General features: G+C 37.7%; 1 protein-coding gene across 1 annotated transcript in view; it reads right to left on the reverse strand.

The window, feature by feature from the left end:
- Positions 1 to 1,885: 1,885 nt before the first annotated feature.
- The window catches only part of kynu (kynureninase), a 150,604-nt gene continuing 131,601 nt past the window's right edge, over positions 1,886 to 20,888 (reverse strand). Inside the window, exons 12-14 of the mRNA XM_039757370.1 lie at positions 10,875 to 10,960; positions 7,090 to 7,320; positions 1,886 to 3,075 (exon numbers count right to left, since the gene is read on the reverse strand). Coding sequence (XP_039613304.1) covers positions 2,926 to 3,075; positions 7,090 to 7,320; positions 10,875 to 10,960 — 467 coding nt within the window. The 3' untranslated portion in view covers positions 1,886 to 2,925. The remainder of the gene's footprint in view (positions 3,076 to 7,089; positions 7,321 to 10,874; positions 10,961 to 20,888) is intronic.

Consider the following 20,888-nt stretch of genomic DNA (forward strand, 5'->3'; position numbering starts at 1 on the left):
AAATGAAATTCAAAAAATAATTCTTTTAATTACACAAATTGGTGGAGCCCCCATGTGCACTTGTTCAATGCAACATAGCAGACTGAAGAAAACTAATAAAATAGCTTAATGTATCCGTTAGGTTTGTTTACATATATAGCTAGAAAGCATTTCAGTTACACCAATCAGCATACAGATAAATAGTATATTCTAGAATCATACCAATACCAATAATTACCATCCAAAATTCCCCAAATAGTTATTAATTAGGAGTCTTTTGTTGATACAGTATCTGGTTCAGAGGATAAGACATCTTCCAAGTTGGGTGTACAATGGATGAGAAAGAAGATTTCTGGAGTGAGTTCAATGAAGTGGTGGGGAACTGTACCCAAGGGAAAGAGAGTGGTGATTGGAGCACATTTCAACTGACATGTTGGTGAAATGGAACAGAGTGGATGAGAAGGTGATGGGTAAGTATGGTGTCAAGAAAAGGAATGAAAAAGGGCAGATGGTAGGGAATTTTGTGAAAAGGATGGACATTGCTGTGGTGAATATGTATTTTATGAAGAGGGAGGAACACAGGATGACATACAAGAATGGTGGAAGATACACACAGATAGAATATATCCTATGCAGGAGGACCAATGTGTAGGGAATTGGAGACTGCAAAGTGGTTGTAGTGGAAAGCATACTGTAGTTAGGTTGCATGATGATGATAGTGTAAGATGACTTTAGAGATCAAGAAGAGGAGGAGAGTGAGGGCAGAGCCAAGGATTAAATGGTGGAATTTGAAAAAGGAAGACTGCAAGGTGGAGTTCAGGGAGGAGGTAAGACAGTCAAAAGAACAAGACAGTTGAATTACTAATGGTTTATCAATTTCCTTACCATGGAGCCTGTGAAGTGACATGAGGTTAAAAAAAATTCTTAGTTAGAACCTGTTGGCGTGCTCCTGCTGTGTGCTGCGTGATCTGCATTTTGTGTGGAGCTTCGAACTTTTAAAAGCCTGTACAGCACCTGAATATTCGATCTCTTTTCACTGTTCTGTTATTTCAGATTGCTTGCGCTAATGCAATCTTTACTCTCATTTTTGGAGACTTTCAAATTTTCCTACTTCCATTATTTCTAACCTACTCTGCATGTGTATCATGGGACTTGCACCTGAAGGTTGTAAGTATGACGTGACTTGTCCATCTCGCGGGAAGTGAAAGTGCCTCAGTCTCTATGTCTCTCTTCAAAAGATCTCTCTTCAAAAGGTCACGTCTTCTCCCCGGGAAAAAGTCGTGTCTCGTCGCAAGATCAGACACCAGAGCATATTTGCTGCCATAATTGTGATGTGATGAAAGCACATGCCAAGTTCATGTAACAGCTTAGATCATACCAAGGTGACGGGTTTATATGGTCATTATTGTCACAAGTACAAAGTACAATATAATTCTATGTATGATAGCTATAAACAATATGTCTGCCTCTATGCAAATAATGTAGAAAATGAGGGTGCCCACAAAATACTCAGAAAAAATTTTATTGTGCTGAAGTCACAAATATTGTGTTAAAAAAAGTTAAATATCAATGAATATATCACAAAATGCTTTATAAATAATATATGATATTCTCAAATGCGCTCATTACAATTTTGAACTGATGAGTGTGGGGTTTATTAAGAGAACTTCTACTCTGAATTGTTTGTCATTCCAAAGTGATGCATATACTGTTAATTCAGTTTGAATCATTTTCCCAACAACTGTAGCCTGCCTAATCAGTGACGACCTTAAATGCTGTGAATGGGGTTGCTTTATGAGTCAATATTCTAACTACTGCAGTCTTCGTGTCATAGAATGAAACTGGTCAGTGTGTCTTCTTGGAAGTAAATGGAACAGGAATAGAAACATTAATAACCAAACAATAGTTCATTTTTAAAGTTCGTTTTTATTTTCATTACCTGCTAAACAAGAAGGTAAAAGTTTCTTATGCATTTTAATAATTTAAAAAATATACACAAGACTCAGTCAAAAATATACAAAGCATTGCATACTAGTAGTTTTGTCACAATTACAGATTCCAGTGAAATGTAAATGGATGTCTGAGCATGCAACATGTCAGCACTTCATAATAAGTGCAGTGCCACAATAAACAAGCATGTATTAAATGCAATTGTCAAAACCCCACATACAGCATACAGCAAAGTCGGGGCTGGTGACAAATCGATTGCTCACATGATATTGGTTGCCTTCTCTAGAATTGTCTACCAATAGAATTTTATAATATCACTTGTGAATATAATGCATAGTACAATCTAGAAGATAATGGTCAGTGGTGGGTTTTCTGTATGATGGGAGCAGTTCTAATTTGCCCTTCTGATTAATTTTAAAAAGTGTTCATTCCATCTTCTAAAAGCTTTGAGTACCATACATTACAATTCTTTAAGTATTTTTAAAATCTTGGTGACAGATTTGCTTAGTTTTCAACACAACTAAATGCTCATCTATTGCTCCCATTTCCTCATCTCTATAATTCCAAACACACACTGAGACTTAATGTGTACCTGTCGGGCAAAGGCACCAACAAATGCTGCCCATCTTCTGCACCACTCAGAAATTTTTATTTGGGATACATGCAAAAAATGTGGTTTGGCAAATATCGCTACACGTCTCTGTGAAGATCCTGTGAACCCTTGTCATAGTTATAATTACCATCTTGTCTGCATGGTATGCAAATTTCAGTTTATATTTGACTTCAGCTTGCATATACTATAAATTCATACATACAGAATATACATTAAAATTATTTGAGGAACGCAGTGTGCATGGTGAAAAAGGTACATACAAATGGAAAAGGTGGCTACTTCATCTCCTTCTGAAAGCAATTAAGCGTACGAAATGTCTTGCAGTCATGATACCCTTTAGCACTCCTTTATTTTCAGATTTGCACATATATTTTCTTCTAGCATTATGTTTCTCCTTTCTGTAGTAAGCCTGTTGCCTCAGTGCATGCATCAAAGCAGCACCCTAGAGTTGTGACAAACCGATGCACTTCACTGAATGAGTTGTAGAGTGGAGTTGGTGCGATGCGTAGCACATTTGGTTCACGCATATCACACTGAAAAACAAATGGTAAATTACATGCTTGCAGTATAGCACATTTCTGCAAAAATTTCATGACAATATTCATTTTCATAATTAACTTTATTTGCAATGCAAGTTTTTACTTGGATTATATTACTTATTTAAACAGAGTAAATCTGATCTAATCATTATACATGGCATTCATTTTCATATAAAATATGTAAAAATTTTATTTTCCTTTTCTCTTGTAAACATAAAACTTAAACATATATACTACTATAAAGAAACATAAGCTATCATAAGACAGTATATTTGTCAAATAAGCAAAAGGAAACTAATTACCTACATTAGCAGGCCAATAATGAGTTTCAGTGTGCTTAGTCAACTGGTGTTTGTGCTTAAATGATCAATCCATATATTTTCTAACCTGACAAATCCACAACTTAGGATCATATGAACCTCTGCCTATCATGGCAGCACTGAGTGTAAGGTAGGAAACAATCCTGGACAGGTTGCCAGGCACTGCAGGCCACTGTCATACATACAAAACCTATGCTCACTCATTCTGGGCCAGTTTAGATTCACCAATTAACGTAAAACTCATATCTTTGGGTTATGGCTGGAAAAAAAATTCTAAAGGCAGATATAGAATATGCAAACTCTGCACAGTGGCCAAGTGAAGATTTGTATTCATTCTCCTTTAGCTGTGAGACAGCAGTCCTTCACTGTGATTTCTTTTCTTCTAAGTGGGTCTTAAATCCATTTTTAAACCTGTTTGACTTGCACAGTACAGGAATCAATCCTGAATGATGCAGTCATCTTCACCTTAACACTAAGCAGCAACCTGTTTTTGCCTAACAACACACCTATTTCTGTTTTTGGTAGGCAGTGTTGCCTGCATGGATCCAGTGTCCCATGTATGGATGAATATTTTGGGTAATATTAATTGCATAAATAAATATGCAAATAAATTAATGGATTATGAAATGTGACAATAAACAGATAAATACAGAATGATTTGTGAGCATAAAATGTTAAATATATTTTTGTTTAATACTTCAATATGTGTTTATTTTAGTGACTCATGCCTTGAAATGAAAACTGTTGTTTTTACCTGCCAAAGCTGAGAGGGTGGACCTTAATGAGTAAAGTCAGTCATTATCCAACCTGCTATATCCTAACACAGGGTCACGGGGGTCTGCTGGAGCCAATCCCAGCCAGCACAGGGTGCAAGTCAGGAACAAACCCCGGGCAGGGTGCCAGCCCACCACAGGGCACACACTCACACACATCAGGAAAAATTTAGGATCGCCAATGCACCTAACCTGCATGTCTTTGGACTGTGGGAGGAAACCAAAACAACCGGAGGAGAACATGCAAACTCCACGCAGGGAGGACCCAGGAAGCGAACCCAGGACCCCTTACTGTGAGGCAGCAATGCTGCCACTGTGCCACCATGCTGCCCTTAATGAGTTAAGTGTTTCAATTAATGAATTTGTGGCAGATGGGACACTGGCAGTCACAACTTAGCACATGCCTGCAAGCCACAGGATTCCATAACCATGTAAAGTTTTGACTGTGCACTTCCTTGGCAGATATGAGTGCAAGAAAAAAATGTTCAAAATTACTGCCTGAAGCAGCCAAATTAATTCAAGAAGCCCTGAATGAGTATAACATGTAGTTTTGGCATCTAAACGTAGCAACTGATGGCCAAAGGTTTCGGTGCACTGTACTGACGATTTACCAATCAAAACCTAGAACTCGCTAGAGCTCATCCTCTCAACTTTGACAGGTGAAATTGGCAGTTTTCATTTTAATGTGGATATTACATTGTTAGTGGGGAAAAAAACAGATGAAGAAATAAATAGTAAAGAAATAAGCAACAAAAAACATTGTACGACACATTCTATTTACTGTATGTTCTCATATCATGCTTTTATTTCATTGTCACATTTCACAATGCATTTATTTATTTAATTAATTTTGTCCAAAATATTCTTCTATACCTGTGCTCAAATCTTACAGCAGACAGTTGTCCTTGTGGAGTTTATATGTTCTTCCTATTTGGTTTCATCTGGCTGCTCTGATTTTTCTCCCACATTCCAAAAAATGTGCATGTTAGGTTAACTGGCAATTTCACACTTGAACCAGCAGGAACCCCATGTTTCTGGGCTGGTTCCTGCATTGGAAGCAGTGGTGCCAAGATAGAGTCAGCTCCTGAGACTCTAAATTAGACTGAGCAGGTTTGAGAAAATTGTTATTGTGTTTGTATGACAGCAGCACCAGCATGGAAAGGGTGGGATATTATCTGATTGCTTTAGTTAATCGATTGTAACACCTCAACTAATAGTCCACACCTCTGACTTTGGAAAGGAAAAGGCCCATTTTGGTACTCAAAACCACTTACAAACTTCAGTAAAGCAGCTATTCATACCTGTGCAGTGTGGCATTTGATATGCTGGAAAAATTACTCACAAATGTGAAGGATTCACTGGCCTTACGATAATGTATGGAATATCATGATAAATATGTCTCAGTTAAGGCACTTTTGATCATTCCAAAGTGAAGTTATTTTAGTAAGCCGCATTGCACAGATGAATAAGCACTTTATTGATGCTCTGTAAGTGTTAACACCAGGAGTACCTTTTTGAAGGTCTTGATATGTAAAAGTAAATGAGTAATAGATGCATGTTTTCAGTATCTAAACTAAAGTGTTACCTATTTTTTTACTTCACTATAGTGTCATAATTTCTTAGGGAGTATACAAAAACTACAGATTTAATATAAGACATTAGATAAAAAATTAGATACAACAAAAATTATTTTGTTAGTGTCATATTGATACTTGATATTTTGGTTGAAGAAAACACCTTGTGACGATGTGGGTTCTGGCTCCACACTCCCATTGCTGTTCGGGAGCCCTTCAGCCCAACACCGTCGGTAATGTTACCAATTGAGCTAGTCAGTGGAGGCAATAAACATCCGAGCAAGGGGATGGTTGAAAGTGAAACAGTGCTTTTATTAAAAGAAACAATCAAAACAAGGTGTTCAAATAAAGTAAAGCGCAGTTCCAAAGTTCTTCAATAAATAAATCCATAAAATGAAAACGTGGAGGTTAAAATCAATAAGAAAAACAATCCTTTAAAACGAGAGGTAAAATGATCAGGATGCAGTCTTAAAAACAAACAATTGACAAACTCGGTGCCTTCGTTTATAACTAACGTCCCTCTTGCTTCACCCATCAGGGTCTGACAACAAGGGAGGCTCTCACTCTGCAGCTGCCCTTCTTCCTACTACTACTACTACTACTGCTACTGCTGCTGTCAGTTGCCTCACTGGTCCTTGGCTCCGGTCGGCTCCCCTGGACAGCGACTGGGGAATCCCTTAACGGCCAAGGCTCTCACTTTAGGAACACTGCGTCCCAAGTCCCGACTGCCGCGGAGAGTCCTGCACCTTCCAAGTCACTCCCGCCCTACAAAACAATCTTCTGCGGGGGCGACCACAACCACTTCTCCCGGGTGTTGGCCAAACACCCAGACGGCCTTCAGCTGCCTGCAAGCGTTCGCTCGCCCGCTTCCTCCTGCACCGACTTGCTTGCCTGCTTCCTCCTTCCCTCTAACCTCCGTTCTCTTCCTTCTCTCTCGTTCTTTTTCCTCCTCCTTTTTCTTTCCTTTCTCTCCCGACCGACTCGCGCTTCTTTTAAATGGAGAAGGACCATGACAGCTGTAACCTATTAGCCACGGGAGCAATTACGGATGTGGGCAGTTCCTCACCTGTGCACTCGGTGAGAAACGCCCACAACCCGAGCGTCCAGCGCCTCGTCATGGCCCAACGCCCTCTCGCTATGCCCGCCGCGAGAGCGGGGATTATTTATTTAAAAATGAATGGTCTTTGCTCAGTGAGCTGTGGACCTGATACCACACACCTATGAAAAATGTCTACTAAAACAACCAGTTTTATAAATTTTTAACTATGATCCTCGGCTGTTTTAGGTGATTAAAATAAGACAGAATAATGTGAGGAAATATTTTAAATAGGTTATACTCACCACCACTCCTCTTTTCTCTAATTCAGTAAATATTTTTTTAACAGAAACTGAAAAAGCTAAAGACAACTGACAGCCTCGCTCTTCTGCGTTTGAAGGAGTTATAATTTGGACGTAAGGTTTGCTTGCATCCACGTCATCTTTTGAGAAATAAAACTGAATGAGGTAATCCAGATAACCAGTAAGGAGGACAGATTTCTTTCTTAAATCTTTGATAGTGGTTTGATTAAAAATCTAGAAAATGTAAAGAAAAAAATGTTTTAGTTTATCTTAAACCATACCTTTAATTCTTGCAATACTAAATTAATTCCTATACATAAGCAATAAGCATATAGAAAATGCATGGGAACGCAGCTAATCTTATAGCAAAACCTTCAATTTTCTGCAATTGACAGATACACATAGACAGACACACAGACACATATTAAAATCTCTTGCTATTACCAGGTGCAGCCATATTTATATAATTGCTCAGCCTGCTGAACTACACCAGCTTATAGAGTTTTATACAGTACTGTGCATGAACATGGCAGAGTAATTACCTACACTGTTATTAGGTAATTGTCCCCAACAGCTTCTGCATTTTGTATAGATTTATAGAAGATCATGACAGGTTGCTAAACGAGTTGTGGAATATCCAATGTTAACAAACTTATCAACAGCATCAGTTAAATGAGTGACATTTTAGGATTCAGCATAGCTTGACAAGTGAAAATAGTTCAGAGACATTTGGCGGGGAGGGAGAATAAAAGTGAAAAGTGTGAAATTTGGGAAACTGTGTTTGTGGTGTGACATGGGGTGACTGCCTCTACATAAAATCCAGAAATGAAACCATCCAACACTTTTCTAAGCTGCTAAATCATAATGTGGAGTCACAGGGGGGTAGAGTCTGTTGAACAGGAGACAATGTATAAACCCAAAAAAGGGACACTAGTCCATCACAGGACACACACTGTGCAGAATCATTTTGAGTCACAAATCAACATAATCTGGACAACTTTAAAAAACACTTTAAGAAGTGGGATGAAATTAACTTTATTTCTATAATAACATTAGTTGCATGAAATTGGTTTAGGGAAGCTTATAAACAGAAAACATCGATACAAGCACACAGCATAACAGCAACTTCATCCTTCCCCAACTGCCAACAAACAGCCAATTATCCCAAACACACTTAGACAAATTCATCAGATTAGTGCATTAGACTAAAGGAATACTCCACCCAAAAGTGACATTTTTTTATATGTTACTTACCCCATTGGGTTTGTACTAAAGGCAAAGAAAAAAATATTTGCAGAATGGAGATAACAAAATCTCTGATAAAATATGGGTCTATGATGACCAATAATCAGTATCAAAAATGTCAAAAAAAAATCCACACATAATCCACATTTCACATAATAATAATATAATAATAATTCTTTACATTTATATGGAGCTTTTCTCATTACTGAAAGCAGTTCAACACCACTAATGTATAGCATCAATCTGGATGAAGCAACAGCAGCCATTTTGTACCAGTATGCTCACCACACATGAGTTTACAGTATTAGGTGTTGAAGTGGTGAGAAAGAGAAGGGATGATTAGGAGGCCAGAATGACTAAGCCATGGAGAGCAATTTAGCCGGGACATCGGGATACACCCTGCTCTTTACAAAAGATGCCCAGAGATTTTTTTATGACCTCAGAGAGTCAGGACCTTGGTTGTATGCCTCATCCAAAGTACAGTATAATTTTTGCAGCACAGTGTCCCCATCTCTGTACTAGGGCATTGGAAGTTACTTTCAAACCACAGGTAAGCACCCCCTGCTGGTCCCACCAACACCTCTTTCAGTAGCAACCCAAGCTTTTCCTGGATGGTCTCCCATGCAAATGCTGGCCAGGCCCTAACATACTTAGCTTCAAGTGGGTGACCCGTTCTGAAGTACATGTGGTATGACTGCATGTCATCCAGTTGAACGTTCACAAAGTCCCAAACGTGCTTTTGCTAAAATATTGTTAAATAAACCACTTTGGGAAAATGCTTTTGTGAAGGAAAGTGTAATACGCTCAGAAGTATAAAGATGATTTGAACTGAAGATCCAACTACATAAGTAACAACTTATTCACTGACTAAAATTATGCTTCATGTGATAGCAACACAAGGTCTGCACTAAGAGATGGGTAAAACCAAAAATGAAAAGTTAAAATTAAAAGTGAAAACATTATCAGGACAAGAATGTGCCTTGTATTTGTACATATCTGAGATGCTTTAACATTGTGCAGTTTCACAGACTGGTGGTAAATAATCCCAAGGTACTCTATAGTCTAGTGGCAGCTAGGAGTATAAATTTAATGATGAGAGACAGGTCTACAATTCAAATGCTTGTCTGTTCCTGAGCATAGTCTATTTTTGTTTATGAGAGCATTTTCCAGAGGTGGTTTAGTTAACAAAACTTTTGTAAAAATACATGCGATGTGGACATTGTGAGCATATGACTGGATGACTTAACATGTGAATTACGTAACACAAGTGAGGTTTTTTTTTTCATGGACATTCTCGATATTGTCTGCTGTTGTCCAGTGTTGGTCACCATAGACACCTATTATATCAGAAACATTTTATTAGACATGCATTTTTTTTCTTAGCCATCAATAAAAACTATATGGAGTAAATAACATAAAAAGTTGGAATTTTTGAGTGGAGCATTCTTTTAAGGTCAGGTTAAATTCATGCATCTCAAAACTTGTGAGTAAAGGATTTTTTTTTTAATTTGGTATTACTAAACTTGCTAGATCTTAGCCATTTACTATACAGAAAAAGACCTAAGGACCAGGTACAACAAATAGGATAAAATGTTTATGTCTTTACACTTCAGTCTGTCAGCATAGAGTGAATCCACGAGTGGGGCAGTGGCAACTGATGATAATCAGAATCAATTGTCCTGACAATACATCCTTTCAAAACCTTTATTTTAAATTTAAAAATATTTACATTTCTAAATGAAATTGCTTGTTTGTTCATGAGGAGAATGCTGTTCTCCATAACAGTGGGGACCTTACTTTATTCCTGAAGCTGGAAGGTGCAAAATTTATTCGATGTAATGTAGAATTGCGTAGAGTTCAATGATGACCATTCACAAGCACAGAATACAAATATCTATACCATCTAGTCAAAGTGATCTACTATATAATAAAACACTAAGTTCCATGTGTCCAGTCCCTCAGAGCGCAAGAGAGAGATATATATAACAAAACAATTAGGGATTTCTGGATATGGATTTGGTAGAGGCATTATGTATAATGCTAATTTATATTTTATATCTAAAGCAAGAATAAATCGATAAAGATTGTAATCTCTTCCTTTTGTGTGTCATGTGCATTTTATCTTTATGATATGGGAGGACTTCCAAACAGAGCCAAAACAAACAAAAGATGAAGGTGTATATTCCAACTAGCGACTAAGCAAAAGAATTTCATTCAGGTATACACATATTTGAGACACTGGTACTAATGACTACATCACCATGCTACCTAATAAGAATAACTGAATCATTTTATAAAATTGCTCTTGGAAACTGTAAAGCCTTTGGTGCTGTTATCACCCTGCTTTTCAGACATATTTTATAGCACTCTGCAAATCATATACTTCCTGCCTCTAGTGCTAAAGTCAGAAGTGGAGCTTTAAATACAGTATATGAGAGACCACAGTTTGGAGATACAGATTCTGAACTGCTGCGCTGTTACTGGATACACTGTATCAGTTTTAACATAGCTAGTGACTTACAAGTCACTCAGCACATTCTTACCTCTAATGAGGCCTGAAGTGCACAGACAAGCAGGATAGCTGGATTTGATATTCGATAACCATTTATGCCAGCACTTAAATGAAGTTCTGGAAAATCAAGAAAAGAAATAGATATTTGTATGAGGGTCAGTAACAAACATTACATTAAGCTTTAAAATTGTTTTGAACCCTTCATCCTTTTTTGGCACCCTTGGTAAAGACAGACAAAAAGGGTTTTGAAAATGTTTCTTTTAACACTAGAATCCCTGAAGCCTTTGAAGAAACGTAATCCCGGGCGAATTTAAATTCTTTCGCACCTCTCCATTAGCGTCTTTTGTTTTGCAAATGTGTAGATCAGCACAAGCAGCAAGCAGCCTGCTATCCCATCCCTCCTCACCACCGGAGCTGAGTCTGTCACAAAATTTTCTGAGTTTAGGACTCTTTATCCGGGAGTGAGGTGCCTGGAGTTTGGCTGCTTGTGCTGATTAACACATCTGCAAAACAAAAGATGCTGATGGAGAAGTGCGAAGGAATTTAAGATGGCCTAGGATTAAAAGTGTTTTTGTAGGCCTCAAGAATTCTAATGTTAAATAAGCTTGATCTTATTTAAATCAACAGAGAAATCTAACTTTTCACAAAACACAGGTGTCACAATTACTGGCACCCCTGCATTTAGTACCTTGTGCACCCTCTTTTTGCCATGACAACAGCAATGTGTTTGTTATTATAATATTGGATGAGTCAGGAGAACACAGTTAAAAGGGATCTGAGATGATTCCCTATACAGAATTTCACCCAAGACTCTCCTGTTAACCTTACCGAAAAAAGGTTTTCAATATTAGTTTATTTCAGGGGACTGGGGTGACTACTGCAAAAGTTTAATTCTTTTTTCAAGTTTTGCGTGGTTTTGGGAGTATGCTTTGAATCATGGTCTCACTGGAAGATCTAATAACCAGGCGGTCAGATTTTCATCAAGCATCTGTTGATATTTGATGGAATCTATGATGCAATATCCTAAAAAGGTTTCCAATGACCTCCTGGCAGAAATAACAGCACCATAGCATCACAAATGTAGCGCCATGCTACAGTACTTTTCTGTATGATCTCAACTCATCTATTTGACACCATGTTTACCTCTGGTATTTGTTACAAAATACTCTGTTTTTATTAGATTTGACCAGGCACTTACGTTTGTGGTCTGACATCAGTGCAGAGTCTTCCTTCTGGCAAACCTGCTAAACAATTTGTTGATATGATAGCAGCATCTGATTGTAGTTTTGGGGACTTGTCAATCTCATGATACAACCCTTGGTAAATATTTTGCCTTTTGGACCATCTCCCTTACTGTACGAACAGGCAGTGGCAGACAAAACATGCCAGCGTTTGCGCAACCGGAAATTATCTGAGAAGCTGTTCCACATCCCGGTCAGTATGTCTCATTTCATTTATGTATGGTCTGTTTTTTCCCATATTGATTGATGTCAAAAGGGTTCTTAGGCCTGTGTATTATGAAGTCAAAGTCACAGTAAACTTTATTGTCATCTCAACCATATACAAGTATACGGAGAGACACAATGATAAGTGTCAGAGCTCACATTGTACACATATTGAAAATAAGACAGTGTGCACAAACAGATGAAACCATGCAACATGTATACAAACTTAAATAAGCAATATGCCAAAACAATTAAATGTCACAATTACACAGAAAACCATTTAATGCAAATTCCACAGTCAATGAAGTAAGTGATCTTTTGACATGATAGATAATATGACTTGTGCATAAAGTGGGCTGAGAGATCATGATATAAGATGTAAGGGTAAGGTCGAAGATTATGGGGATGGGGGTGTATCTGTATTGAGGAGTCTGACAGCCATAGTGAAAATGGCTTTCACATAACATGAAACATCTGATTCTGATGCTGCAGTAGTGTTTTTTTTTTTTTTGTTGTTTCTTCCAGATAGCATTAGAATGAAGAATCCATGACAGGGAAGAGTTAGGTCCTGCAAAACGCAGCAGGCCTTACGAACACAGATTTTATAGAATGTATCTTCCATTGAAGGGATGGTGCTCCAATATTCCTCACTTACCTCACTACTTTTAGGAGTTTCTTGCAGTCAGACATGCTGCAATTTTCAAATCAGACGAAGATACAGTTGATCAGAATACTCTTCAATGGTTGAACTGTAAAACGTATTGCGACTAGGAGATGGGAAGCTCGCTCACTCCTTTCTTGTTAATGAAGTAGTATTGTTAGTCCATGTGATGTTCTCAATTATGTGAACACTAAAGAACTTGACACCTTTACAATCTCCACAGTCTGCCATTGATTTAGACTGGGGAATGGTCATTGCAGTTTTTTTTTCCCAAACTCAGCAATTAATACATTTATCTTAACAGTTGTGAAATCAGAACACTTGATGATATTATAATTAGAGCCATGATGTCGTTAATCAGCCAGGGTGAACAGCAGTGGACTAAGCACGCAGCCCTGAGATGCTCTTATACTCTGTGTAATGGGGATTGAAGGGTTGTAGCCAATCCAAACTGAATGTAGCCTCTCTATTAGGAAATCCAAGATTCAATCACGTAGTGAGGTGTTTAGCCCTAACCTACTCAGTTTCACATTTAGTTTCTGGGGAATTACTATGTTAAGTAAAGTTTATGAACAGCATTCTGACATATGTATCTCTTTTAACCAAGTGAGTTAAGGACAGGTGAAGAGCAGAAGATATAGTGTCTTCGCTGGACCTGTTGATGCAAAACCAATAAAACAGATACATCAGTACGAGTTCTGTCAAGATAGGTTCAAGTACTCAGGTGTGTTTTAAAACTTAAAATATGAATAGGAGGAAATGTTAGTTAGATTTTATTAATATGAATTTCTAAGAGGCGAATAGTGGTACATGTTTTGAGAAAAAAATGTGAAACTTTTTTGTGAAAATGTTTCTTTTTGAAAAATTTGACCTCAGCTAAAGGTTAGATTAATCTTATAATTGGAGTGTAAGATCAAGCTAATGGACAGTGAAGACAGTTTTCATAGCATTTTGTGCTCATCTTTGCCTGTAATTCTGGAGGGACTCCATAACATATAAAAATACTTTTTCATATCACCACAAGAGGTCAGTGTTTGCCAGGTAATTTAATTGTAAACTATCTACTAAAATTTAAAACAGACAATATTTTATATTCAAGTTCCGCTCTTGATCTTTGTTTGTTGGTTTAAGGTCTACACGTCTGTCGATATTTGTTTTATGTAAAGGAAAGGCTTTCTTTAAAAAAAGCCACAAAGCATTTCAAAGAATTTGCTGTGAATATTTTCAAAGAATCTTCTTAAATGACTTCCTTTGCTGAAACTCAAGTGTGTTTTTCTTTCCCCTGGCTAAGGAGATGATAACATCTGTTACTGTCCTCCAAATGTGAAGCCAGTTAGTCCTAGATATGTCACCCGAAATGATCTGCATCTGCCCCTGTCTAGTATTACCACTATAAAGCACCACAGGGGGCCACAACATGATTTTGCCCAGGAGTATGCAGCTGACAAAATGAAAAGTTTTTTTTTCCTATGAATTATAATAGATGTAGAATACCTAAAGCAACCCTTTCACAACTGAAAGACAGTTCTGGGAATACCATAATGTCAATCACCAACTGACAGACCAAGATACCTTAAGTTTTTTTTATCTGTTTGCTTCAAGACCTTGTTATTTATACATTTTTATTTATCCGTTTACAGAAACAAGTCTTCCAAGACACTGCAAGCTATTCTGGTAGCACAGCTAAAACAATGTTAACAATCTAATGCTGAGAACATGCATATTTGCTAATGTGAAGTCAATTCAGAGTTAATAGATAACTCCAAATATCTTTGGGACATGGAAGGAAAGACAGCATTCCTATATGTCACAGAGACACAACGAGAACATTCTGACCTCACACTGACAAAGCTGGGGTAGGAATTTGAACCCAGTGTCCTAGAGCTGGAGACAGCATTGGTATTTCCAAATTATAAAAATATTTCTTGGCATCAGTAACACTGGATTGAATACAACGTTTCTGAAGATGTACATCAGTTCTGAAGTTGATTTAGCAGTAAAAAAACACAATGTTGGGAGGAGAATTTTTATTTGCAACAATTCTAGGAGTGACTTGCCATTTGAACCTCATAGCAACAATTCAATGAAATATTAACCTGAGTGATGAAGCTTCTAATAACTTTTACCTATGTGGACATTTAAATCATGAAATGGGACACTTAATTTCTGTTCTAGGTTTTGAAGATAAGTCTAAGATGCATTTAATTATCAATATCATTCCTGGTGGCTCCATAATCTGTACTAACCCCTACTTTCTCTTCTGTTCTTTTTCCAGTTTTCTGTGGTGGCGATCTGCACCACCACAACCTGATCAAAGCACCGTGATGTCCATACATTGATGGATTAAATGCCAGAAGTCCACATGACCGTCAACATCAAGTTCTTTCATGTGAAGCCTGAAAACCATGAGGACTGATTGTGAGGCCACTTATGTTAGGTGTAATGTCTAGAGGGGGCTCTTGGTGGTCTCGTGGCCACGGAACCCATGCAGATTTTTTTTTCCTCCAGGCGTCCTGGAGTTTTTTTGTTTTTTCTGTCCTCCCTGGCCATTGTACCTTACATTTACTCTATGTTAATTAGTGTTCTTTAATTCTATTTTCTTATTTATTTAGTCTTTTTTTCTCTTTCTTCATTATGAAAAGCATTTTGAGCTATATCATTTGTATGAAAATGTGCTATATAAATGTTTTTGTTGTTGTTGTCGTAAGATGAAACTGTTGACATCATTTTTATACAAGTCAATTTCAGAAGCCAAACTAAAATCAAATTCAAATTAACATTGTATTTTACTTTTAATGATAATATAACACAATGTTCTCAAAATATTTAATCCAACTGCAGGCCAGTGGGGCAAGAGCCTATCCAGGTATCACAGACAAGACATGACATAAAAGACCCATGGGAGGGCACCAGTTCCTCACATGGCACACATAGTCACACAACCACGCATGATGTGTGAGTCATTAATTAAAATAACCAAAACCTAGTGAGAAAACCACATAGATATGGGGAGAATATGCAAATTCTATCCAGACAAAGTCATGGCAAAGGATTCAAACCCCTTGATGGTGCATCAGAAGAGCTGCGTCAGTAACTAATGCACCATTTGTATCCAGTAAACCGAAAATGTTGCCAATGACAATACAATTTCTGAGAAGGTTGGCATCCTTCAACATCTGCAGTAAGATGCTGCAGATGTTCTACCAGACGGTTGTGGCGAGTGCCCTCTTCTACGCGGTGGTGTGCTGGGGTGGCAGCATAAAGATGAAAGACGCCTCACGCCTGGACAAACTTGTTAAGAAGGCAGGCTCCATTGTAGGATTAAAGTTGGACAGTTTAACATCTGTGGCAGAGCGACGGGCACTAAGCAAACTCCTGTCAATCATGAATAATCCACTGCATCCACTGAACAGTGTCATCTCCAGAGAGAGGAGTAGCTTCAGTGACAGACTTTTGTCACTGTCCTGCTCCACTGATAGACTGAGGAGATCATTCCTCCCCCACACTATGCGACTCTTCAATTCCACCTGGGGGAGTAAATGCGAACATTAATTTTATTTTAATTCTTTTCATTTTTATTACTATTTAATTTAATATTGTTTCTTTGTATCAGTATACTGCTGCTGGATTATGTGAATTTCCCCTTGGGATTAATAAAGTATCTATCTATCTATCTATCTATCTATCTATCTATCTATCTATCTATCTATCTATCTATCTATCTATCTACAACCAATAAAAGAAATAATCAAAAGGTTTAAAATATAAAGTTAGACTACAATTATACAACTACCACACCCCACAAAGAAAATACAATATTACTACAGTAAAGCAATAAAATATTACAGAACCTTAATCCTCCCACTCAATAAAAAAAAATACTTTATTATTTTTCAAAAATATTTCATTTTTTCAGAATAATGATTGTGTTGCTTCACAAATAATTTATTTCACAATACATATTGTATTATTTTGCAAAGATATTGCCTTCTTCTGTTGATGTCATCATGCACACACATACAGTACCCTGGCTGTCTAATGACAGTTTGTGAGGGAGAGGTTAAGCAAGTGGATAGTGTGCAATCATGGGACAAGAACTGAATAGACATTTTAGGTATACATTTAATCCTGCATGTGCTGAGAAGTACATTTAATCTGTCCAGTTTATGGTCATAGGAAGCCACAGATTACGTCAGTAGTACTGAGTTTAAGGCAAGAAAATACCCTTGGAGGATGGTTGTGTAATATTTATATGTGCAAGGACTAAGCCTAGTAATAGAATGTACACACATATTATATACAGTATATATATATATATATATATATATATATATATATATATATATATATATATATATTATATTTATATATATTTATATACAGGCAGTCCCCGGGTTACATACGAGATAGGGACTGTAGGTTTGTACTTAAGTTGAATTTGCATGTGAGTCGGAACAGGTACATAAAATTAATAAATGCTATTGTTGACTGACTGTAACCAAGTGCTCTGCCAATGAATGATGGAGTTTCACCTCACTCTGACCTTTTTATTATTTCTACTTTATTTTCAATGGTGATGGTTTTTCTCTTCTTTACTGTATCACCAGCACTTGCATCAGATTTGTGTTTCAGAGACATTGTTGAAGGGTGAAGACAAAAGATTAAGATGAGCTCTTCTGCACAGCACTGTACACGCTATCACAGCAGGAAGGCACCAGATGTAAACACGTCTGATGTACTGACAAGAGACAACTTCCTGCTATGTACGTAAACAGTACAAGCAGGCTTGCTATTGAGAATGAATGCGGGCATCGACGGGCGGTTCATCACTAGCCCACCTCACAGTCACATCCACTACAGTATGCTGCCTGCAGTGTCCGCCTACCGAGAACGAACACGGTGTGGCCAAAGGCGGATAGTGAATCGCCCCCATTCAATAGGCAGCCATCCGATGCACACTACAATGCTACCCCCTGCCACCCTGTTCACCCTCAATGGCGTCCGTTCAGCCACAACCGGGTCACCGCTTGCAGCATTACCAGCCGCCCACCGAGAACGAATGGGGCAGCCGTGTGTGGAGGGCCGGGAGTGAAACTGCTTGCCGGCGGGAGCCACCCAAGGGACAGTACACTGTGCGAGCAGCGAAATCGCCCCCCTCCAGCCTCCATCCAGCCACCTCTTGCAGCGTCCCCAGGCCAAAGATGACAAAGTGGCAGTTACTGAGGCACATGCGTCACAGCTGCGGCCCGTTCGTAAGTCGTCGGTCAGATGTCCGTAACCTGGAGACTACCTGTATGTAATATTTGTGTACATTCTGTTACTAGGCTTAGAAAGAAAAAAAAATTGCTGAAGCATACACAATGCAGCATGCCTAAATGTGGTCAAGGTTAAACAATTAATTCTGACTGTTATTCATGGATGCCACATGTTTGGGTCCTGCAGAGCACCACGCTAAACCGGAAAAAATATGACTGGCATGTAAATGATGAAAATTGTTTATGTCCTAATTATTTGAGTCAGATAACCCTAATCTTAACCATAGTGTACCAGGTGTATTGCTCTTACAGTCATTTACTCGAGCCGATTAAAATGTAAAGATATCAGTTTTGGTAAGTTCAAGTCCTTTGAGTATCTCGCCGTTGTTATCCATGGAGATCCTCAAGTTCTAGTACTATCCGTGTATAGACCTCCTAAATATAACGCGTCGTTTTTTGAGGAATTCTCTGACTTAATGTCAATTTTAATTACTAACTATGACACACTCCTAATAGTTGGCAACTTTAATTTTCATATAGATAATCAGTGTGATCTAAAAGTAAAAAAATTTATGAACCTCCTGGATTCTTTTGATTTGAGACAACTCATAAATCAGCCTACACATAAAGCAGGTCATACGTTAGACTTAGTGATTACTAAAGGACTGAAAGTTGATATAAAACAGATCATTGATATTGGTCTATCAGACCATTTTCTTCTACTTTTTAATATAGAAATAATGATAAAAAACACTCATGAGAAGCATATTGTTAAAAAACGCTTCTTTGACTCGGCAGCAGCTTTAAAACTTACAAACATTTTAAGCAATCAGTCCGTTTATAGTGCCAGCTATAATAGCGAGGATAATGTAAATAGTAAGGTGGAAAGATTTAATACTAAAGTGAGAGCTGCTGTTGACATAGTTGCACCTGAAAAGACAGTGAAAAAATCTTCTAGCATTGTTATACCATGGAAGACCCAAAGAGTGTCTGATTTAAAGAGAACATGCCGTAGAGCTGAGCGTCAATGGAGGAAGACTAAACTTACTATCCACCATGAAATATTAAAAGTCAAAATAACAGAATACAATAACACTGTCCGTCTTGAGAGACGCTGCTATTTCTCAAGATTATAAATAACAATGCTAGTAATCCCAGAGTCTTATTTTCTACAATTGATGCCTACTAAACCCAGGTAGCTCAAAGGAATGCCTCCTAAGTGCTTCCAGTGAAACCTGTGAGGCTGTCGCTGTATTTTCAATCAAAAATTAATGATATTAGAAATAACATAGTATATCTCCCCAACACTAAGGATCCTCCTAAACCCCAGCATCCTGTTATAAACAAATTAAACTCTTTCACTAGGATAGATTTACCTGATTTAAAAAAATAATCTCTCAATTAAAACCTCCACCTCGTCCTTGACCCGATACCAACAAGGTTTTTCAAAGAAGTATCAGGCTGCTAATTGATAATGTTCTGACATAGTAAATTGTCATTAGATACTGGGGTCTTCCCAGACTGTCTTAAGACTGCTGTAGTTAAACCCCTACTTAAGAAACATAATCTTGACCCCTCAGCTCTTGAAAATTTTAGACCCATCTCTAACCTGCCTTTCTTAAGTAAAGTTCTGGAGAAGGCAGTCATTATGCAGTTAAATGACCACCTAAATAAACATGCTATTCTTGATAAATTTCAGTCGGGTTTTAGAACAAATCACAGCACAGAAACTGCACTTGTTAAAGTAGTAAATGACTTGTGACTGAATGCAGACAGAGGCCATTTATCTGTTCTCATCCTCTTAGATCTGAGTGCTGCATTTGACACCATTGATCACAACATTCTTAGAAATCGCCTTAGTCAATGGGTGGGCCTCTCTGGCAGTCTTAAATTGGTTTGAATCCTACCTGACAGGGAGAAAATTTTTTGTTAGTTGTGGGAATTACAACTCGAAGACACATGATATCCATATGGTGTTCCACAAGGCTCTATCCTGGGTCCGCTGTTATTCTCAATCTACATGCTTCCGTTAGGTCAGATTATCTCAGGGCACAACGTGAGCTACCACAGCTATGCTGATGACACACAGCTGTACTTATCAATAGCACCTGATGACCCTGATTCTATTGATTCACTAACAGAATGTCTGACTTGTATCTCAGAATGGATGAATAGTAATTTTCTCAAGTTAAATAAAGAGAAACTGAAATTTTAGTGATCAGCAATAATGGATACAATGAGGCTATTAGAAATAAACTGGATACATTAGGATTAAAAGTCAAGACGGAGGTAAAAAGCTTAGGGGTGATTGTTGACTGTAATCTGAATTTTAAATCACATATTAATCAGATCATTAGGACAGCATTTTTCACTTAAGAAACATAAGTAAAGTTAGACCTCTTATATCACTGAAAGATGCTGAGAAATTAGTTCACGTTTGTTTTCAGTCGACTAGATTACTGTAACGCACTCCTCTCAGGACTACCCAAAAAAGACATAAATCGTTTGCAACTAGTGCAGAATGCAGCTGCTAGAATCCTAACTAGGAAAAGAAAATCCGAACACATTTCTCCAGTTTTAATGTCACTACACTGGTTACCTGTGTCATTCAGGATTGACTTTAAAATTCTGCTTATGGTTTATAAAGCCTTAAATAATCTCCCCCATCTTATATATCGGAATGT

Source organism: Polypterus senegalus, chromosome 6 (assembly GCF_016835505.1).
Source record: "Polypterus senegalus isolate Bchr_013 chromosome 6, ASM1683550v1, whole genome shotgun sequence".
In the NCBI taxonomy this organism is placed as follows: Eukaryota; Metazoa; Chordata; class Cladistia; order Polypteriformes; family Polypteridae; genus Polypterus; species Polypterus senegalus.